We start from the raw sequence: 23,726 nt of genomic DNA, 5'->3' as shown, positions 1-23,726 counted from the left end.
GAGGTAGGTGAGGCTCCTGCCACTGCCGATGTGCTCACCAGCTGTGAGCCTGTCTTCTGGCTGAGTGGTGCTACCTCTGTGGGAGCACACTGACCACCATGGGGCAGCTCTTGCATTGAGCGTCTGCCCCCTGGTGCTCAGTGCATGTCATAGTGACTGGTCAACTGTCTGCCCCCTGGTGGTCAGTGCTAGTCATAGCAAGCAGTTGAGTGCCCTTAGCATATCATTAGCATATTACATTTTGATTGGTTGAACGTACAATGGATGACTGGACATATAGCATATTAGGCTTTTATTATATAGGATGGGAACCAAAAATAATGTAGGGGGAGATGGTCAGTTTCATTTCAGATGAACATAACTTATAATGCCAACAAAATATCCACAAGTTTATAAAAAATGGGAATCTGAAATGCTGTAGAGAAGCTTAAGTTAGAAATGTGATTTTTGGAGCTCCTGATAAATAAAAGTGTGTAGCTAAAGTGAGTTTGCTGAGGAAATAATTGGAAAGAAAGATTGGTATGAAATTCAAGATCCCAGAAGAAAATCCTCTACCACCTCTGTGTTCTTGACACATCCTCTGCCTGGAATATCCTATCTGAAATATTCCTGGAAAACCACATCATCATGTTTCAAATCTCAGTTTAAGCCATCTCCTCCATGCAGCACTTTCTGCCTTACTTAACCACTCAAAATTATCTAAGGCTTCTTAAGTGGCAATATTCCTATCTCCCCAGTTGACTAAGTTATCAGAGGACAGGGACCTTTTCAACTTGTAGTCTCAACACCCAGTTAAGCGTCAAGAACACAAGAGACACTAAATATTTGTTGAGTGAAATGAATTGAGGGTTCATTCTCTTCTTGGAAGGATCCTCATATAAGACCCTGTTAGTTACTTCACATTCTCTATGGCCCCTTCTTTCTTAACAACTGACCTTGGATTCTATTTTCAGTGGCAATGTGCCTGGGCCCAGACAAGATACTTGAACACCCAGACCCCCATTCAGGTAGAGGTGACCATGTCATAAAATTTTGACCAGTGAGATATAAAAGATACTTGCCAGGGCTCTGAGAGAGCTTGTGCTTTTCCTGATGAAAAGAAGATATAGCTGGTGCCTGCCCTTTCCTCCTTCCTACCTTGAGCAAAAACTTAATGGTTGGAGTTGCAGGAACCATCTGGTGACTCTGAGGCAACAAGACAGAAGGAAATGATATGTGAGTCACATAAACACTAGTAATGACATTGTCAAGCCACTGAACAAATACCAACAGCTCCTTAACTGCAGACTTCTTACAACAGGAGGACAAATAATCCCCTATATGTTTAACCTGCCATGAATCAGATATATAGAGTATATGTATGTAGTTTTATTTGCAGCCAAATAACTTTGTAGTTAAGATTTTGAATATCTTCAATCAACCGTCTGATATTTGAATGAGCTCTAAAATTCCTCTCTTGCATAAAATATACTTTCCGAGGCAGGAAATTGATTAGCTATTAAGACTTTTCAGACCATTTGGAGAATTCAAGGCCATGAGAAAGCCTTCTCTTATCAAAAACTTTCTATGATTCCCTATTTTCCCCTGATCTAGCATTCAAGATCCCCCATAAACTCACTCTACCCTATTTTCCATTTCTATTTTCCTGTGGTTTCCAAAACACATACTCTATTCAAATCAGGTTAGTATTTTGTCTCAACAGACACTGCCTTATTAACATGGAAAGCTCATTCTTATGTCTGTGATTTATTGCTTACTGTTATTCTTTCCTAAATGACCAGTGCTTTAGGTTTGACTCGTTTAAAGTTCTACCCACTTTCAAGGCTACTGAAAGCCCCACCTTTTCCAATGAATTTTCCGTGGTGACTCATTTTCTCACTGGTCTCCTTTCCTCTGACATAATAAACTGTGACATAGTCTACAAAACATGGTTGACCATCCTATTAATACTTCTCCCTTGATTTGTTAATTGTCCTGTGTGGGTTTCTTTGGTTCACCTATTAGAAGGTAAACTCCTCCAAACCTGAGGCACACTCTCCTTATATATTTTTACCACAACTGCTAATACAGCCTTACATACATAATTAATAATAATTGCTGATGGGAAGATTTTAGAAAATAAATATATATAGTGCTTAGGAGAGCTAATAAAGACATGCATAACATACACCAAACATACACATGATTTTGGTAGTCATAAGAAGCTCAACTCAACAGAATGCACTAATACCCCAAATTGATTTTATGAACCTTTCGTTTATTAACTGGCAATGACTTATACAGGGCAAATGAATAATGGGGATTTGCAGCATGAAACACCTGCTGAATAGGACACAGAAGGAGGGGGACACACTGTTAGTGGGGAAATGCAGGTGGGAGATGCTCATAGTGGCACTCCGTGCATCTGAGTGTGTGTGTGTGTGTGTGTGTGTGTGTGTGTGTGTGTGTGTGTAAATGAAAAGGAAAACATCTGGAATCAGACCCTTAGAACTACCCTCAGTAGTCACATCTGGGGAGATGGAGGGGGGAAATGTCTTCCTTTAACTCTCCTATATTTAGGAAAAGAGATTGTCCTCTGATTCAGTAGTTGGCTGTAACAGTAACACTCACTGTCTAGCATAAAATAAGGAATTGCTATTATTAAAATATAAAACAAACTTTAATTAAGCATACTAATAAGAAACCAGACACAAGGCACTTGTACCAACATCTTATTAAATTCTAAAGTTCCTTTTTCTGAATAGCTGCAAATCCTCCATACATCAAGTAGGCCAGATGTTCAGCCAGAATTATGATTCTAATAATTTATTCCTTGTGGGGGAAGGCATGTAAAGATGCCAGCATTCTGAGACAATTTAATCTATCCAGATCTGAGATGCTGTGGCCTTTGATAAAAGAAACACTGTGCAGTGGTTGTGAAGTATCCCAAGATGGTATCTCCAGGTGTTCTGATGACGGAACCATTACTTCCAATTCAATGTGCTTTCAATTCCATTCCCCAGGAGGTCACTCAGAGGGTATGGTATGGGTGCCATTTATTTTTCAGTGCTAGAAATGATGCTGCTGGCTTCATCTGTTTCATCCCTTGCTCCATCTTCTTGGGTGTAAGTTAGTTGTAAATGAGATACTTTCTGTCCAGGATTTTGCTGGCTTCTATCCACACATTCTTTTCCAGTCCTGCAATTGGAGCTGAGAGTCCCAGCTAGGGTTCCTGCTATGAGCTTAGCATTTCCTTATTACTCTGTTTATTCTGATTGCAATGGCATCTCACTAAAATATAAAGATAAGTATGGCTTGACCACTGCTTTAGACCAAAAACATACAAGTGTCTCTTAGCTTATAACTGACTCTAATTTAGCATTCGCTATGTGCTAGGCACTATACTGGTATCTTGACATAGACTATCTTTTCCAACAACCCTGTGAGACAAGACTTATTTTCTACTCATGGCTCAAATAAGAAGATGGAAGTGCAAAGAAGGGGAAGTAGACACACCTGGGAAGAAATGAAAGTAGGCATTGAAGATATATGCCCACACTCCAGTTTCTACAAATGAAGAATCATTCTGAGTACAGAGTGGCAAAGATTTGCACTAGAGCTAAAGGAAGAGAAGTCTCAGGGATGATTTCAAAGAGGAGGAAGATAAAATTTTGGCAATGCAGACTGGGGCTGGGGAAGACCCACAACTATACATTTAAAGGTCAGAGGTGACCACCAAAGCAGAATATTTTTCTTCTCAATTTGGCATCCTCCCAGGGCAGAGTATAAAGTTGTGAGGAACACTGGAGACAGGCCCAGAAAGAGGAGACGGTTCACAGAACTGACAGAGCGCAGCAAGGAGAGGGAAGGCACTCAAGATTCACAGGGGAAAAACAAAGAGGAAGAGATCCCCAGGGCCTATTGAATTTTGCAATTTGGTCTTCATTATTAATCACAAAAGCTCTTATGTTCTTTATGCCAAGCAAAGATCACACATGACCTCATTTAACCCTCACAACCACCCTGGAAGTGTGTTATTATCTGCAGAACCATTCTGGGGGGTGGGGGGGGGTGCATAAAGGGAAACCCAAACTGCAATGGGTTGAGAAGTGACTGAGCAGGTAGAATCTAGTCTGCATTTGGGATAAATTTTGGATAATAAGGAATTGGCCCCAACCAAAAGCTGATCAGTATGCCAGTCACTTTAGCACTGTTTTCTAATTTCATCCAAACCAAACTCTAAAAGGCATGTGGTTTTATTCACCTTCAAAGAAGAAACTGAGATTTGGAAGCTCAGTGCAGTCCCCTGTCCTATCTTCTTTTCAATAAACCCCATTCTGCTCCCATAAAGGGAACAGATAGCGTCAACAGACATCTACTGGGAGCTTCATGCACCAGGACGGGCACTGTGAAAAGAGCACTTACCTACAGGACCTGTCATGTTTCTAATTAGTAATAAGGTGAGGATGAAGGGCCTGAGCCCAGGAGTCAGGCGCCCTGAGTTTCGAGCTCAGCTCTGCCATCTCTGAGTGCCCTTGTGTCTGTTTCCTCATCTGTAAAATGGGATTCCTTGTGAAAATTCTTTAAAGATAATACACATGAAACATCAAGGACACGTGCCTGGGGCGTGGTAAGTGTGGGATGAAATGTTAACTAGTCGCTTAATCGCCATTTTACAGCCAAGAAAAGAGGATGAGGAGGGATCTCTGACTGGCAGCGCTAAGAGCCTGCTCTGGATTCGGGATCTCCCAGAACCCCTGTTTCACCAGCACGGTCCTTCAGGGAACCTCCTGGGGGGGCTGAGGGAGGGGGGCGGGTGTTTGTGTTTGTTTGCTTGTTGACTTATGTGTTTCTACGTTGGGATTGACTCACACATTTTTTCTCCTGGGGGGGGGGGTGCAAGGGGAAAGACGAAAAGAGAGGGAGCTGTGCCCATGGGCAACTTCTCAGAAGACAGATAAGGACAGCTACACAGCGTGGGCACAGGTGCAGGGCCCGAAGCCTCCACCAGGAGAGGCCCAGGGCAGGCGGCCAGGATGGTGTTCACATCTTGATCTCGTTTGGAATCAGAAGAGAGAAGCCAAGAAGTTTCTTTTTCCTTTGCCCTCTTACTGGCTAGCCCATGTTCTTGGAGGGCATTAAAAAAACAAAGAAACAAACAAACAAAAAGAGGTCTCTCCTACCCTCTCTTTCTTCCTAGGTCTTCTCCTTCCCCCTCCTCTCTCCAACCACCACCACTCCTACTTCCTTTTCTTTCCCTCCCTCTGCTGGTTCGCTGGTTACTTCCCCGTCCCTCTGTCCCTGCTACAGTAGAGTCCAAGCAGCCAGCGAGGGAGAGGGCGAGACTGGGTGCGGACTGTACAGAGCAGCCAGAAAGAAGCCAGTCAATCTCCTCTCTCTCTCTCTCTCTCTCTCTCTCTCTCTCTCTCTCTCTCTCTCTCACACACACACACACACACACACACACACACACACACTCAAAATTCGCCTGCCGCACCGCGTCTGCTCCAATCCCTGGAACTGGCGAGAGAGCGCCCTCAGGCCGTCCGCAGCGCACCCCGCTCCGCGCCCCGCGCAGCGCTAGTCCGGGTCCCCAGCGCCGCGCTTCCGACGGGTGCGCCCGAAAATAAAGCGGGGAGCGAGGGTAGAGGCAGAGCCGAGGACACCCTGGGCCACACACGCCGCGACTGAAGCTCTCTCGGCGCCCGAGGGAAGAGGGCGCCCGCGGAGCCCCGCGCCGGGGAGAAGCGCGCCGCGGCCAGGGAAGCGCCCACCTGCCGGTCGGCGACCCGCCAGCGCCCAAAGCAAAGCGGGGCCGGGCGCTATCCCGCTCCGGCGCGGTCCGGGCTCCGGGCGCTCTCGCCCCACCTAGTCTGGCATTCCAACCTTTCTCGGCCCGGCCCCTCGCGCCCCCGGAGGGTCCCCCCGCCACGCGACGCGAGGAGCGGACGCGCGGCCGGGACCTCGCCATGGCCGGGGCGCGCAGGCTGCTGTGCCTGTGGCTGGGCTGCCTCTGCGTGAGCCTGGCGCGGGGAGAGAGGCTGAAGCAGCATCTGCCTGAGCTCAGCAAGACGGTGCCCGGCGACCGCTCGGCAGGGGGCGGCCCGGGCCCCGTGCTGCGGCCGCACGACAAGGTGTCGGAGCACATGCTGCGGCTCTATGACAGGTACAGCGGCGGCAGGACCCGGGCGGCGCGGACACCGGGGGCCCCTGAGCGGAGCGCGCAGCCCCTGCGCTCCCGGGCCCTGCGCGAAGGCAACACGGTTCGCAGCTTTCGAGCCGGAGCGGCAGGTGAGTGCCCCCCCCCCTCCCCGCCTTTCGGCTGTCCCTTCCCAGGTCTCCCCCGGACCCATCACTGCCCCTTCCTGTGCCCTAGAGACCTTCCCTCACCCTCCGCAACTGCCCTCCAAGCCCTCCTTCCATCACACCCCACATTTCGCCAGCGAGGGAGCCCAGGTTTAGTCTCAATTGAGAGGGAGAAATGGAGAGAAGGGGACTGGGAGCAGCGGAGGGGGCCGGCTGGAGGAACTGCGTGCGATAGAAAGGGGCTACCCCGTGCCCAGGGGAGCCCTCTTGGCCTCGGTGGCTGGATCACCTCTGGGGTACTTATGTTGATGTTTCTTAAGTCGGTCAGCGGAAATTCCCTTGGACTGGGCTTTAGCCGTGTTTACCTAGAGGCAGAGGTCATTTTATGCCAACCGCGGGGCACCGGGAGAACGGGTCACACTTGAACTAGACGCCTTCCGCAAGTCCTTTAGACAGCCGCCTCTCCAGACCTGGCCCCCTCTTCACTCCAGTCCTCTGTGTTACTATAGTTGACACTTCTTACTTGATAGTCCTTTGGTGGCAAACACACAACCTAAGCCAGGTGCTCCGGTGTTTCTATTCCTTCAAACCCATCTGGGCAAACGGGGATGTTCCATCCGCCCGGGGAGAAGTGGGGGTGGGAGAAGCAGCCGTGGGTGTAAACACCTCTTGGAATCTGCTGATGAAAGTCTGCTCATCCCATTTTTCAGCACACAGATCGCTGTGGACTGAAATTCGTGGCTTAACAGGGTTTCTCCTGGCCCCTGTGGTGAAGGGAATAACTTATGCTAACAGCCTGCCTCTCCCGTGCTAACAGCTTGAGGGAAAGTTTCCTGGACATTAACTCGGTGGACGGGCTTTGAGGACGCACCAGGCTTTTTTGTTCACTGCTTTCATGATAAAGGGAGACGTAACGGCAAAGCCTGTCTTCAGTGAACCTTGAAAAATAGCCAGGAATCTTCAAGTAAGGAGGCAATGCCTCATGCTCTATCAGGTCTGTCAGAATCACTAGGAAGAAATCTCCCAAAGCTTTGATATGTGGGACTCCTGGAAAAAAGGAAAACCAAAGCATCCATCAAGGGAAGCCCTCGGCTGACACTGTAAATACACTCTGGAGCTCATAGGCATGATGACATTTACAATAAATGTGAATTATGCTTTCTAATGCAGAAGACTTTAGCTAGAGTCTGAGCTGAACCAGATTTCACTTTCTTCTTCAAGCCACGAGCATACTCCTTAAGGGGCTGGCCTCTGCCAAGGAAACAGAAAGCTGCTCTGGTCTATCCACAGCGCACCAGCCACGTGACAGCTGACCACACCAGTGAAGGCTGTGGACTGCTGTGCAGGTCTGAGGGCAGAGCTCAGTGCAGGAGCCATGTGGGAGCAACAAGAATTGGAAGGAGATTAGGTGGGCAAGGCAGGTGGAGGCACGAGGATACTCAGATCACTCTTACCTTAATAATCATATTCTTTGGTAATATTCCCAGGGAGTAGCAGAAGCACCCAAGAGATGAATGGCATTTTTTGTATCAAGCTTGACTTTTAGTATGAATAACAAGATTTGGAGGCGGAATGTGAGGTTGTCTCATTCACACTTATTGCATAATTTCTGTATGCTGGTTTAGGCTGAGTGAACCTTGAATGGGAGATGGATAAGGAGTTGAACAACTCAGACTCCATATGCTTTTTGGCTTCGACTCTTTTCGTGCTTTATAATTTCAAAGTGTCCCTTATCAGCCTCACTGTAGTCTTACACCATCAAATGATAAACTCTGATACGGAGGCCAGAAGTTCCCTTGAAATGATGAATTGCAGTGTGGAGCATATATACAAGGCTGTGTGCCCTGATAAGAAAAGTAATCCCTTTAGCATCCTAGAGACCGTCTTAATGACTTATTCATCAAATGTGGACACTGGTTTTCGTGGAAGCTCAAGTGTCACGTTACTGCATTGGAGACTCCTGGAGAGGTGGTTCAGGTTGGACCCCTTCCAAGAGTGTTTAGTTACTAACACAGAAAAAGGACCTTGTTATAAGGCAGTTCTGGCTCTAATAAGGCAGGACTCCAGGAAGGTGCTAAGGCTTTCATGCGCGCCCCTCTCTTTTATCCACATCAGCATTTCCGTAACACCCTTCATCTTATGACTCTTCGTCGTACCTTCTGATATAGGTGAAAAATGCTGTCTGCATTAATAAATTAGATATTTTTTCTAGTCCATGGTGTTTAGATTTCACAACATATGGGCTTCTCTGTACCAACGGCGTTCCAGATTTTAATGGAAGGTCAGGTGGTATGCTGTTTATATGGAATAGCTGCTGATTCGGCAGACTTTCCAAGTGCTTATTCAGGCTGAGTTATAGCCTTAGAGCCCTATTTGCTACTTGGAACATACCTGATTACAATTATTTATTGTTCTAAACCTAGAATATCTTTGGTTGAAATTTAGCTGCTGTGGTCTCCCTCTGATTACTTTCTACTTAAACCATTACTTGATGGTGGGTGGCATTCATCCTAAATACACTTTCTGCCAACCCCTTTCTCCTGCCTCAATGCTATGCAGTTGGTGTGCCAAAACCGTTAAGTTTGGAACATGCATAAGTCTTTTTGTGATGTGTAAGGGTTTACAGAAAGATAGGTTTTATCTATCCTTTGTAAAAGGTAATTCACAAAATTATTGATGACAGAGAAGTTCAGCTTAAAAAAAAACACACCATCTTAAAGGAAGACAATAGGGATTTGAAATCAGCTCTTATTTTAATCTTAGCTTAAGTTGTCCTTGGCTACTATATAATAAAAGAAGAATAGTTTACACGAGATCTGCTCCTGGCTTGATCTTTAAAGATGCGTACTCTATGTCCATTAGTTTCTCATTATTCCCACAGACACTTAATCTTATTTTCTCTTCATCATAAATTTAACGTCTTTGGGAATAGCAATTAAAGTATGTGTGTTATTATTAGGAAACTGTCATTATTTTAATTTATGACATGTAAGTGCAAAAAAGTGCATTTCAGGGATATGTGTCACCTTTTTAAAAAATCACACCAATTTTATAGATAAAAGAAAATTGAGGTATTCCACACCCAAAAATGATTTAGGGGAGTCTTTCCTACTATGACCCAAAATATTTAAAAATAAAAAATAGAATTTGATGTGTTTCTGAAGTACAAGGCTAAAATATAAGGCTTTAGGAAAGACATAATTAAGGGCTGAACAATCACTCCAATAGAGCCATTCCTGTAAAACACATGGGCCCATGGGAAAGCACCATTTTTTATGGGTTTCATGGCAAGGAGACATAATAACTTTATTAAAACATAGTTACCTAAAAATTCCTGGCACCTAGAAGCTAGGCTTAAAATTAAAGAGTACTTAGATTATCTGACGTTTTTATTCAAAAGACAATAGTACATCTGGAGAGGGGGAGGTGGGTGTGCAGCTGCTTTGAATTACACATCACTTGGAATACATGATAGCCCTTAATGAAGTTTTTACTATAATAGGCAAGACAGCTTTACAATCTCTGACATTTAAAAATCCATAATGCCATGAATTCTTGATTATCCATGCTAATGGAACGGAGGAGAATGGGTTACATATAAAATAATTTAAATTTAGTTTTTTAGTATAATTAGACACACTCAACGAGACCAAGAGACCACGGGGTCAATAAAAATAAATCCCTAAGCAGATAATTCACTCAGGGAATATTTGTACATTAAAAATATATACATAATTAAGAGTGCATTAAGAGAGTTAAAACATTTTATCTAAGCAGTAAAAGTTCATAAGCACTTGATTGACCCAGTTCAGATTTTTCTAAAAATAAATTAGGGACATGAATGTCCTATATGCTCTTAAGCATTTTGAAATGATATAATTTTGTATTTAAAAGAGGCTTTGAAGAAAGCAAGTCCAACTCCTCCTGATACGGAAGAAGAAATGGGTGCCATGATGTATTTGCCAGAGAATTTGCAAACATAACTGAGCTTGTCTCAAAACCTATGATTCCTAATAACCTGATCTAATTTTCTAGGAAACATTTTTGTAAAAAGAGGATCTGTAGAAAATATTAACAGGTGATACATAAAATTAGGTTCCAGGTTCAAATAAATTTCTAAAAATATGATGTTTTCTTTCCTATTAGGACCTTTCTGGGACTTTAAATACTAAATGATTCCCTTAAGATTGGATCCCTCTCTCCCTGAGGTAGCATTTTCGAGAATTGTGGTTCTAAAATAACTAGTTAGGAAAACACTGGGTCAGAGCCTTTCTAATTTCTTAAGAAAGAAGATATGCAAAACTCAAGAAAAAAACTGTCTAATTTGCCATCAGCACCTCCCTCAGAATGTGTACTTATATTGTGACTTTTGGACTCGGGTCCAACTCGAATCGTATCATCTTCCTGCTCTCATGTTTTAAACGTTGTGAATGTAATTTTTAAGACTGTCATTAAACTTCATTTCCCTCGCTTCTCTCTAGATTCTTCACTGTTCTCTTTAGGCTTGATATTTATTATTTTACAACTCGTATTTTTCTTTTGAAAGAAAAGCTACTTTATTTGTGGAAAAAATTACTAGAGATCATACATGTCACTTTGTCTTATAAGCATTAATTTCTTGTTTAAAGACACATTTGTTAAAGACACCAATTAAATTTCTTATATAATCTCCATCGCTTGTTGTATTTATTAGGTATTATAAAATCACACCTATCCAAAAAGCTTAGTCACAACTAATGAGCAACTTTGCATAGACTTTCTATTCACTTTTCAGGATTTGGGGACTGCAACATCAGAACTTTTCTCCTCAAATTTTGATGTTTCCCCATCTATTCAGCTTGTATATCCTAGTAATCAGTATCTTTATTTTGGTGCTAGTAGTGGAAAGAAGTTTGGCATCACGAAATAGTCTCAGCTTGAACTTGCCTATGCCAAGTTTCAATTCAGGGTGAATTTGTAAGATTATGTTCTGAACCCATGAAAACAGAATTTTGTAATGGAAACATTGACATAATACTAATCAAGTGTCACACATACACCAGGTTAATGTCTACTTTGGACAGTGGTAAATGATGACAATGGAGCTGAAGAGCCCTCATATGTGGAATACATTTAGAAATCCATAAAATTTCTAAGCTATGCACATGTTAGGAGTGGTTGTGTCCTAGCATACTTCTACATAGAGCAGTACTCTTGGTAACAGTTTCAGGGATAATATTTTTAAAAGCTTGGATGCTTCTTTATCTAAAACATCCACACATAGGTCATAAAATCAAGTGATCATGGTGTGTTTATTGACTCCTTCAATGTTCTACCAGTGCCTCCCTTTAAGATCCATCTTTTCTTGGCAAACCACAGTAAACACAGTGCCTTGCTTTTATTTGGGCACACTCTGAAACAAAAGTGTTTCGACAAACTGATCCTACTGTCTGACCAAGTTCAGGAAGTTCTTACTTTGCTGTGTGAGGTTCTGTTAAATAATGATTTTACAAAATAATTGCACCCAATAGTTTTAGACATGCAAAGTTCTTTGTCCAGTCCTTTGATTTTATAGTTAGAACAACTGAGGACCAACATGATCTTATTTGCTTTTTCTTCAAAGAATATTTTAATTTAATTGCATGGTATTAATCTAAAAATTTTTAATTGAGTGTAATTGCTACTTTTAGGCATGGGTTAAGAAAAATGGTTTTCAAGTAGAGAAGAGATTCCTAGAGTTTCAATTTTTCAATTACCTTAGCCAGTGGTCAGCAAACTGCGGCTTGTGAGCCACATGCGGCTTTTTGGCCCCTTGAGTGTGGCTCTTCCTAAGCCTTAGGAGTACCCTAATTAAGTTAATAACAATGTACCTACCTACATAGTTTAAGTTTAAAAAATTTGGCTCTCAAAAGAAATTTCAATCGTTGTACTGTTGATATTTGGCTCTGTTGACTAATGAGTTTGCGGACCCACTGCTTAGGCTAAGAGTTAAGAGATCTCAATGCTAATTTTGGCTGACCTGCTAATTGATAAAGTCATCTAATATTCCTAGGGCTAAGCCATACCTACTGTGCCACTCAATTGGGATGGTGAAACTCAATTGAGAAAATGAATGTGAAAATGCCCTAAAAGTTTAGAAGCCTACGTGAGGTAGTCTTAATATTTTGAGAGATTGTCATTCCCCACAAAACCTTAAACATGCCTAAAATGTTGCTAATGTGCAATTGTTTGGAGCCCAAAAGGTATATCATCGTGGCAATGTAAATAGAAAGAGGTGGCAGTCCTCTTGTAATCCAATTTATGCCATCCCAAACCTACATTCAAGAAGTTATTCTTTCTGTCCTGGTCTTGGTGGCTGTGTGGAGCAGGGTTGCACATTTTTATGGTGATTTCTTGAAGTTAGTTGTTCTAAAAGTATGATCTCTAGATTAGCAACATCAGCATCACCTGGGAATTTGGTAGAAATTTCCCAGCCCACCCAGGACCAACTGATGAAACTTGGGAGGTGGGGCACAGAAGCCTCTGTTTGAATAAGCCATCAAGGTTATTCTGATGCATGTTTAAGATGCACTGATGCACTACTCTAAGCTCATGTTCCTGGAGTTTTGAGTAAACTATCATAACTAGCGTCTGAACGTTACGATTGGTGAACATGTGAGTCCTGGCCCTTTTAGTGGGTCTTCCCATGAACAAGTGGTTATGAAATTACATAATGGTAAGCATCTTTCACTTTGGAAGGTATATAACTGTACTTATGACAGTTTGGGCCCTGGGGAGGCCTTAGAGCAGTGGTTCTCAACATTCTGGCCCTTTAAATACAGTTCCTCATGTTGTGACCCAACCATAAAATTATTTTCGTTGCTACTTCATAACTGTAATGTTGCTACTGTTATGAATCGTAATGTAAATATCTGATATGCAGGATGGTCTTAGGCGACCCGTGTGAAAGGGTCGTTCGGCCGCCAAAGGGGTCGCGACCCACAGGTTGAGAACAGCTGCCTTAGAGTAAGTCAATCAAGACTTCTTGCCCTGCTCCCACAGCTGCGGAGAGTTTGGAGTCTAATCAATTGGCTAGAGAGAGGATGATGGGAATGGGGGTCTGTAAAGAAAGTCTCGTTCTTGTTTTCTGAGGACCTGGCATTGTCTGCTACATAGCAGGCTCTCGGTAAATACTGCAGTTGAGCTGAATTAGCTGTTGAAGGGACTAGATAGGAAGAGACAGTAGAAAACCTATCAGCCAAGCAAAGAATTTTTTAAAAACAAATTTGTCATGAGAGAATTTCTCACGAGGCATTTTACCATGTATATGTTGAATGGAAATACTATTCTACTTTGTATACACAGTTCTAATAATCCTTCTTTTCTAATGAACGGAAAGGAAACTCCACACTGTACTTATACCCAAGAAGGGCTTTTGCTGACTTTTGGAACTTGAAGCTACTTGTGTTTTCACTTTGGTGCTAAGTAGGAAACACTTTTGAATCAAGTAAGTTTACACATTTGTTCATTCAACAAGTTTAACAAATATTCTCCAGGGTATACATGCTCCATTCTGTGCAAAAAAAAAAAATTAGAAGTTCAAAGATTTATAGGACATAGGTCTGCCCTCTGAGAGCTCACAGTCTAGGAATGCCCTTGGATGGAGGCTAAGAGGAGATAAACTGATTGATGGATATTTTGCCATTTTAGAAAAACATACATTATATCATCTTTGGCCATGGTTTACTTTGGACATAGAGAATGGTTGTTGTGAGGTCCCATAAAACTCAGTCACTTGACTAGGACTCTTCAGGAAAACAGAAATCTATGACTTGGTGTTCTATTTAGAAACACTCCACCTTGCCTTTGCCCAAAAGCTGAGGGTGGCGGAAAGAAACTGTAGTCTTGACCCAGTAACATGCAGCAAGTATTTTGCCCGGGATGGTGGTTGTATATGGCCCTGTCCTAGGCACCCCTGGCCTTTCTGGTATCTATACTTAGTTTAGAGAAAGAAGTAGGGGAAAAGTTGTTCTTCATAACATATTTTCTGAATGACTGAAATGTTTTCCCTGCTCCCTGGGGATTTAAGTAATCATCAAGATTTCATTTAGTCTATTTGTTTTAAAATCAAACTTTACATAGAAAGCTTTCCATTGTATGTTCTAATACCTTTTGAAAACGTTCTGTGTGGGCCAGCACGAAGGTGAACTTCCACTTACCACTCTCTGGGCACCACCTAAGCTGCCCCCACTCCCCAGAGGAGCCGAACTGTTGCAAGGACATGAACGGCTGGTCTAAGTTAGTTTCCTCGATGAGGCCTTGTGTCATTTGATGCAGGTATTTTGTTTTCAGATGAAAACAAATAAATCTTCTGTCTTTATTCAGTAATCAAACTCATAAAAAAAATTCATATAGGTAACAGAAGACCTGGGTTCCTCTCCAAAATCCATGGCTAGCTAACTGGCTAACTTCTATGTTCCTTTGATTTTGCCTCTCTATAATTAAAAGTTGTTTATTCATGAAAGAAGCACTTACTGAGCACAGCTTAAGAGTTAAGCCCTGTGCTAGGGGCTGAAGAGTCTGGGGTTAATTACTACAGGGCCTTGTCTTTAAGGAGTTTATGGTCTTGGGAAGGAGTGACACTATGATGAAAATGGTAATGAGGCAGGATCTGAACGGAAGGCTTGGGTTGTCATGACAAGCTTGCTTTAAGAAGTAGAGCCTGCGCTTTGTCTTACAAGACAAATCTGGAATCCAAGGAGAGCAAAGGTGGATGGAGGCATGTCAGGGAGAAGCAGCAGCAGGTACAGAGTCCTAACAGGTGTGCAAAGGGGAGTAGGGCTTGTTCAGAAACTTGCCAGACTTCTAAACCCCTTTTCAATTCACAGATATTACAACTCTAGAAAATTCAAAATCAGATTATATTTGCCGTGGCAAATCCTAAATAGATTGCAGTAGATGTATCCCCAACAAGGAAAATCCAAGCTTGTGTCAGTGCCAGCAAACTGAGAAAATAGCACCACCTATTGGTAGTTATATTTTGGCATCAAAAATATTTCTTTGGGAGGAACTGGAAATCGAGCCCTTTGTAGTTCTTTGCAAGGTATCTGTGAGGTTCACCTCTCACACACTCCCTTACCATAAGGAGATCTTCCTGTAACAGTTCTGAATTATGACCATCTATCTCCCAGTCCCACAAAAGGGTCTCAATATCAAGCTAGCCACTGAGAAAATCATGACTTGTATTGGCTTGGATTTTTCCTCCCTTCAACTATCACCTTTATATCTCATTCTCATCTTTGACAGTGGAAAGGGGAGCCCTGATCTCTTGGCAGGAAGCCCCTCAAGTATTTGCAAACAATTCTCATGTCATTGTTAAATCTTTCTTTCCTCTAGTCCATGATTATCTATTTTGGCAACTCAAACTTGTACAGACATTTCTACACTCTTCAGTATCTTGATAACTTACCTAGTTAGTCTCTTCTATAATAACCTCGTTAAAATGAGAGCACCCAGAATTAAGTATGTAACTCTAGATATCATTGGATTGGTGTGGCATACAGTTAATGTTTCCTAGTACCCAAAGACTATAAACAGCTTAAAAATGCATCAGCTATTATTTTGTAACCTGATAAAAACCATTTGTTTATATTATTATCATGTCACTTTGTTCTTATTAATCAAAAATTATACCTCAGGTTTCAGATTCAATAATTCCAAATGGATATATATCAGAAGAATAGAAAAAGTGAACACTGACGCACTTTTGATTCACTGTTTAAACATAGATATCTATGCTACAACTCATGGGGAAGAGAGAAGCCTATGGCAAGACTCTACTTACTGAGTATGGGAAGATACTCATTTGAAAAGTTAAAATAGCATACCCCCCCCCAAAAAAAATAAATCATGAGAATAATTGAATAGATATTATTGCATATTTTTCCTTGCAGGGAGGTATGATCTCACTCTTATTTATACCTCCATACTCATTTGCTCAAATACATGCAACTCTCACAGTAATGTTTTTGTCCATTGTAAATACTAAGTATTTGTTGGGTTGTTTTGAGAGAAAGAACATTGACTTGCACAGAACTTAAGTGCTTTAAAGTTAAAGAAAGCAAAAATAAAATGTGAGTTAGAAAAATCAAGGAATGTTTTGTGGAATGGTTGAGATTTTAAGCTTCTTGTTTTAAAAAGTGCGGAGGAGGGAATCTAGAACAGGCAGAGGTAGTGAGCCCCCTATCTTGGGTGGAAATAGGGGGAGCAAAGGCATCAAGTGCTGGGCATAGGACACCTTCTTTTAGGAGCTAAGTGTTTATTGATCATTCCTTTTCTGAATGTAGGCAGCTTAGATGTCTGTTATGACTTCAAGTAACTAGGTTAACACAGAATATTTTTTAAGTTTCTATTCAAAACAGTGGAAATATTGCTTATGCAAGAGTTCCCAGGTATCCAGCATTGCATACTACTAGAATGTGCTCCTTCCATTCCCTCCCCAACACTCCCTTTTTCCTTCAGTCTTAAAAGTCTGGTTCAGAATTACCTCCTCCCTGGGTATAAGCAAAGTTCCTCTTCTCCTTAATGGGCAAAGTTCATTGCTCCTCCTCTGTGCTGTAAGAACATAGTTAACACTTCTGACAGCAAGTAACATCATCATGGCATAGCTACCTGCATATTGCTTATTAATTTACAATGTGGGTAGCAGCTGGCCTTTGTGCAGCCCCGAGACCCAGCCCAGGTTCCAGCACCAGTAGTACAAAACTCATATTTGTTAAGTAAAACATTTGTTTTGCTTTGGTTCCTGTTGTTGGTAGTAGTGAATGTTTGTGTGTAATATACAGATAACACAAAGCTGGGTATATAATCTCTATGCCACGAAAGCACTATTGCTAAATGACCCATTTAACTTCATTTTAGAGCAGTTTGTTGGTCTTAGGCTTTCGGTTGCAGATGGAACCAATTAGGAGTTACTGGAAGAAAAATTAAAAAGTAATCACCAATATTATCTTTATTGAATAAGTCTTTGATAAGGCAAGTATGTTGCATTCCAAGAAGGGAATTTTTTGTCCAAGTTACTTTTTGGTTTACATATTCATGGTTAGCAAAATCCCAACTTTTCACTGTCTTTGGGGTAAAAAAAATATGACCTTTTTTTCCCTTTGGACTATATGACTACTAAAACTGGTGGTTATTCTAGACAACCACTGTCCAATGGAAATTTAATTTAAGCCACAAATCCAAGCCACATATGTAATTTTTAAATTTTAGTGGCCACATTTAAAAATATGAAAAGCAACAGAATAAATTAATTTTAATAATATATTTAAAATGTTCTGCACCCAATTCTGTAGGGGGAAGGGTTCCCCACACCAATAAGCAGAGCCTGTGAGAAATCAACTCAATTCTGATGCTATATACCTGGAGACAGAATCAGATTCCACAGAATGGGTTCTGTCCCACAAGACCACCCTCCACTAATTGCAAGTCCAGGTTGTTACCTATATTTCTGACCAATTGGCTATATAACTGGAGGCTTTTATAACCCCTTCTCCCCAAATATTCACGTGTTCACCAATCTGGAAGCTCTCCAAACCCTGTTTTTTTGGAGGGTTTATGGGGGCTTCATTATATATGCATGATTGATGAATCATCAATCAATGGTGATAACTTCAACCTCTGGGTCCTTTCTCCTTCCCATATAGATCAGGGAGTAGGACTAGAAGTTCTAATCCTTTAACCACTTGGTTGGTTCCCCTGGCAACCAGACTAGAGCTTTATCTGACCTCCTAAAGTCACCTCATTCACATAACAAAAGACACCTTATGGTTCTCAACACTGAGGAAATTCCAAGTGTTTTAGGAGCTCTGTGCCAGAAAAGGGAGGAAGATCAAATATACATATAGCCTATACGAGAGGCCTGGTGCACGAATTCATGCATGGGTGCGGTCCAGCCAGCACCCATGGGGGCTGATTGGGCCAGGCTAGTGGGGGGAGGGGACACAGGAGGTTGGCCGGCCAGCCCCACCCCCAATTTGGCCGGGGCCAGCCTGGGGGAGGGGCCGCCCCCTGATCAGGCTGGTTGGCCAGCCCCAGTGCATGTCATAGCAACCAATTGTTCTGGTCGTTCCCATCACTTGGCTTTTATCAACACTAATAAAAGAGAAAAATGGTAATTGGCGTACGAGCTACCCTTTTCATTGGCTAATCAGGGCTATATGCAAATTAACTGCCAACTAAGATTGGCAGTTAACTGCCAACAAGATGGCGGTTAATTTGCATATGTAGGCACAATGCAGGGAGGCGAAAGGGAAAGCAGGAAGAAGCCCCCTGCCACTGACAGTGATCAGAAACCCAGGGGGGAGCTAAGAGCTGGGGGGCAGGGCAAAGGCGGCCCTGGGGCCGCCTTTGCCCTGCCCCCCAGCCATGATCAGAGAATCAGTTGCCTTTTCCGCCCTGGCCAGTGATAGCAGGAAGTAGGGGTGGAGCCAGCGATGGGAGCTGGGCACGGTCAAAGCTGGCAGTCCCAGGAGTTAGGGGTCCCTTGCCTGGGCCTAAAGCGAAGCCCACGATCGTGGGGCCGCTGCAGCTGCGGGTCCCCGCTGCCCGGGCGGGACGCCTCAGCCAGAGGCATCCTGCAGGGGCAGGGGTGGAGCCCGCACGATCGCGGCACCCCCCGCTGCCACTGCAGGTCCCCGCTGCCCGGGCCGGACGCCTAGGCCAGAGGCGTCAGGCCTGGGCAAGGGGCCGATCCTGCGATTGGAGGGTGATGGGGGTCAACGCCTGAGGGCTCCCAGTATGTGAGAGGGGGCAGGCTGGGCTGAGGGACACTCCCCCCCACACACACCCAGTGCACGAATTTCGTGCACCGGGCCCCTAGTATATCTATAATAATAAAAGTGTAATATGCTAATTAAACCGATGTCCTTCCCAATGAAGCTATGGTGGTGGCGGCGGCCAAGCACCTTACACGAATTTCGTGCATAGGGCCTCTAGTCCTATCTAATAAAAGAGAAACATGGTAATTAGCGTACGACCGCTACCCTTCCCATTGGCTAATCAGCGAGATATGCAAATTAACTGCCAGCCAAGATGGCGGCCAGCAGCCAGGCAGCTTAAACTGAACATGAGGCTTGCTTGCTTTAGTGATGGAGGACTGCAATGTTCCCCGACTGCCTTGCCTTCCCTGCCTGCCTTGCCGGCCTCTAAGCTTGCAATTTGAAACATTGTAACAAATATAGAAGCTAAACAAAACCCCAGAAACCTGCTTTCACCTGGCCAGGATCTCAGAGCTGGAGTTGATACAGAGTTTCGATTGTAGAACCCAAACAAACCAGATACCTGTTTTCAGCAGCTGAGGCCTCAGAGCTGGAGCCAGAGCTAAAGCTGGCCCAGAATAAAAAGAAAAAAAAAGAAAAAAAGGAGCAGTTGGGAGCTTCAGTCCCAGCCTGAAAACAGCCCTCAGCCCCTCACCCAGACTGGCCAGGCACCCCAGTGGGGACACCCACCCTGAAGGGTATGTGACCAGCTGCAAACAACCATCATCCCCTCATCCAGGCTGGCCAGGCATCCCAGTGGGGACCCCCACCCTGATCCAGGACACTCTTCAGGGCAAACCAGCCAGCCCCACCCGTGCACCAGGCCTCTATCCTATATAGTAAAAGGGTAATATGCCTCCCGGCACCGGGATCAGCATGACAGGGGGCAGCACACAAACCCCCTGGTCTCCCTGAGGCTCTGTGTGTGACAGGGGGCGGGGCCACAACCTCCCTATTCGCCCTGCTCTGTTCCTGACAGGGGAAGGCTCCCCAACCCCCTGATCGGCCCTGCTCTGTGCCTGATAGGGGGGAGCTCCCCAACCCCCTGATCGCCCTGCGGCTCTGTGTGTGACAGGGTGCTGCGCCCCACCCCCCCACCCCCACCCCACGGGCCCTGCTCTGTGTGTGACCGGGTAGAGCCATAACCTCCCCATCGGCCCTGCTCTGTGTGTGACAGGCGGCGGTGCCCCAACTCCCCTATCGGCCCTACTCTGTGAGTGACAGAGGGGAGCTCCTCAACTCCCTCATGGGCCCTGCTCTGTGCATGACAGGGGTAGCTCCCGAACCCCCTGATGGGCCCTGCTCTGTGCGTGACAGGGGGGAGCTCCCCAACCCCCTGATCGGCCCTGCTCTGTGCGTGACAGGGTACGGAGATCCAACCCCCCTGATTGGCCCTGCTCTGTGCGTGACAGGGGGTGGTGCCACAACCTCCCCATCGACCCTGCCTTGAGTGTGCCAGGGGGCAGTGCCCCAACCCCCCAATAGGCCCTACCCTGAGCATGACTGAGGGTGGCATCGCAACCTCCCAATCCGCCCAGCTCTGTGCATGACAGGGGGCAGTGCCCCAACTCCCCAATCAGTCCTGCTCTGAGCCCGACCAGGGGCTGCACCTAGGGATTGGGCCTGCCCTCTGCCACCTGGGAACAGGCCTAAGTCAGCAGGTCATTATCTCCCGAGGGGTCCCAGACTGCGAGAGGGCACAGGCCGGGCTGAGAGACCCCCTCTCTCCCCCAAGTGCACAAATTTTTGTGCACCGGGCCTCTAGTATAGATAATAAAAGGGTAATATGCAAATCAACCGAACGGTGGAATGACTGGACGCTATGATGTGCACTGACCCCCAGGGGGCAGATGCTCAATGCAGGAGCTATCCCTTAGTGGTCAATGTGCTCCCACAGGGGGAGTGCCGCTCAGCCACAAGCCAGGTTGACGGCTGGTTAGCACAGCAGTGGTGGTGGGAGCATCTTCCACCTCCGCAGCAGCACTAAGGATGTCCGAGTGCAGCTTAGCCATCAGTTGGATATCCCCTAAGGGCTCCCAGACTGCTAAAGGGCGCAAGCAGGGCTGAGGAACCCCCCCTCCCCCTGAGTGCACAAATGTCATGCACCAGACCTCTAGTCTTATTATAAATTAACATAATCACAATATTGAACTCAGTATATCCAAATATCATTTCAACATGTAATCAATATGAAATAGATTCATGCGATATTTTACATTCAATTTGTACTAAGTCTTCTGAATCCAGTGTGTATTTTATACTTACAAAACATCTCAATTTGACTTTAAGTGGCTAATCACTGATACTGGGCAGTATAGTTCTGGCTAGCTAACACTCATTGCATTTTTTTTTTACATGCTATTTTTTTTTTACCGGCATTCTTTCAATTTCTTCTCACAACTCTGAAGTTGATACTACTGTACTCATTTTACAGGTGAGCAAACTGAGACTTCAAGAGCTTAGGTTATTTGCCTGATGACAGCAATTGGGCAAGGTGGTGGAGTTGGGACTGGGCTATAGTGCTTTAACTTCAAAACAATGTTCTACATTAAAATGAAAACCATCAGAAGAGGCCATGTCTCAGATTTCGGAGACATTTATGGGAAGATACTGAAGATTAGACACAGGGGTGGAGGCGGGTTAACAGCCGGTCACAAGGTGTCTGGAAACATGTTTGAAAGAAGGAAACATTTTGAAGCAAAATGTGGGGGGAAGGATCACCGTTAATTTACCCACGAAGACACTACCGCCCATGCCCCCTCAGAGTTCCTTTCTTCCCTGCCCTGGTGTTTGTTTGGCAACTATTCAATTGCCACATTCTTAGACTGAATTCTCTTCCTTCCACTTTAAATGTCCATCTGCTACACAAAGTTTGGATAAAGCTATATGCTATGGTGACTGGTCTGAATTAAGACCAGGGTCTCTGAACAACCCCGATGCCATGGAGGTCTGTAAAATATTATCCTGGTGTCATGGTGCATGCACATGTGCACAAATGGCAGCTTCCTCCTTTTTCCTTCAAACAAGGTTAAAAATGAGTGAAATAGATTTCTCATTGCACTTCCCTTGTGCTTGGGGACTCAATGAACTCATTTTAAGCTTCCACGTCTTTATAAAAATATTTTGTTTTTACTGAAATATGTTTTTGATCAAGAACATAATTTCATGGTTGCGTGTATGTTTCTGAAACAAATATGTATATGGAACAAGTGCACAGAGGAGGGGCTCTGCGACCCATCCCAGGACTGGATTCTTGAGTCTAACTTCAGGGGTGGGCAAACTTTTTGACTCGAGGGCCACAATGGGTTCTTAAACTGGACCGGAGGGCCGGAACAAAAGCATGGATGGAGTGTTTGTGTGAACTAATATAAATTCAAAGTAAACATCATTACATAAAAGGGTACGGTCTTTTTTTTTTTTAGTTTTATTCATTTCAAATGTGCCGGATCCGGCCCGCAGGCTGTAGTTTGCCCACGGCTGCTCTAGACGGTCTTAAGAGAAGAAACCAACTTCTGTCCAGACTAATCAATCTCCTACTCTCTTACATGCTCTCACTTTTGAATTTGAAGATTTGGAAATGCAACTGACCAGTTTAATTATCTTACATTCATGGAATGTCATAATCTTTAGACAAACTCTAAGCAGCATTAATTCCTTATGACACTTTTGAATGTTTAGCTTATTTTTGCAGATATGTTATCTGAATATTGATATATAATATGGTCTTGCTTACCTGCTGTTATCCTGCAGACTAATGTTTATGTGGCAGGTAGAAGATATCCCCGTAATACAGTTAAGCCAACATTAATAACAACAATCCTATCTAATAAAGAGGGAATATGCTTATTGACCCTCATGACATTGCAAAGATGGCAGCACCCACAGCCAATAAGGAGGGAATATGCTGAATGACTGCCATGCCCTCAAAGATGGCAGTGCCCACAGCCACAAGATGGCCAGCAGGGGAGGGCAATTGTGGGCAACCAGGCCAGCAGGGGAGGGCAGTTGGGGGGGATGAGGCCTGCAGGGAAGGGCAATTAGAGGCAACCGGGCCAGCAGGGAAGGGCAGTTTGGGGGGACAGGGCCAGCAAGAGAGGGAAGTTAGGGGCAATGGTCCAGCAGGGGAAGGCAATTGGGGGCGACCAGGCTGGCAGGGGAGGGCGGTTGGGGGCAACCAGGCCAGCTGGGGAGGGCAGTTGGGGGCAGCCAGGCTGGCAGGGGAGGGCAGTTGGGGGCCATCGGGCTGGCAGGGGAGCAGTTAGGCATCAATCAGACTGGCAAGGGAGTGGTTAGGGGTGATCTGGCTGGCAGGCAGAAACAGTTAGGAGAAATCAGGCAGGCAGGCAGGTGAGCAGTTGGACGCCAGCAGTCCTGGATTGTGAGAGGGATGTCAGACATCCCCCAAGGGGTCCAAGATTGGAGAGGGTATAGGCTGGGCTGAGGGACACAACCCCCCAGTGCACGAATTTTGTGCACTGGGCCTCTAGTAACATATATTTAATAAACACTTATTAGACTTTTTTTAAACTGCTTTACACACATCTCATTTAATTCTAATGATAGGAGAGGTAGGTACTGTCTCCATTTTATAAATGAACACACCAGCTTGTCTAAAGTTGCTAACCAGGACTTGAATTAAGGTGAGTCTTATTCCACCAGTGCTTG

The 23,726-nt window shown here is 44.4% G+C and overlaps 1 protein-coding gene and 1 long non-coding RNA gene across 2 annotated transcripts in view; one reads left to right on the top strand and one right to left on the bottom strand.

Annotated features, from left to right (window-relative positions):
• Positions 1 to 2,369: 2,369 nt before the first annotated feature.
• LOC132217337 (uncharacterized) lies at positions 2,370 to 6,841 on the bottom strand. Its single transcript, XR_009448878.1, has 3 exons — positions 6,651 to 6,841; positions 4,405 to 4,532; positions 2,370 to 3,270 (listed from the first exon to the last, which is right to left on the bottom strand). It is a non-coding gene; the product is annotated as an uncharacterized LOC132217337 (long non-coding RNA).
• The window catches only part of BMP3 (bone morphogenetic protein 3), a 32,661-nt gene continuing 14,217 nt past the window's right edge, over positions 5,283 to 23,726 (top strand). The window contains exon 1 of the mRNA XM_059667442.1: positions 5,283 to 6,270. Within this exon, the coding sequence (XP_059523425.1) occupies positions 5,949 to 6,270 (322 nt within the window). The 5' untranslated portion in view covers positions 5,283 to 5,948. The remainder of the gene's footprint in view (positions 6,271 to 23,726) is intronic.

This window comes from Myotis daubentonii, chromosome 1 (genome assembly GCF_963259705.1).
Source record: "Myotis daubentonii chromosome 1, mMyoDau2.1, whole genome shotgun sequence".
NCBI classification, from domain to species: domain Eukaryota; kingdom Metazoa; phylum Chordata; class Mammalia; order Chiroptera; family Vespertilionidae; genus Myotis; species Myotis daubentonii.
Note: the sequence above shows the minus strand (reverse complement) of the source record. Positions and strands in the feature narration are given on the sequence as shown.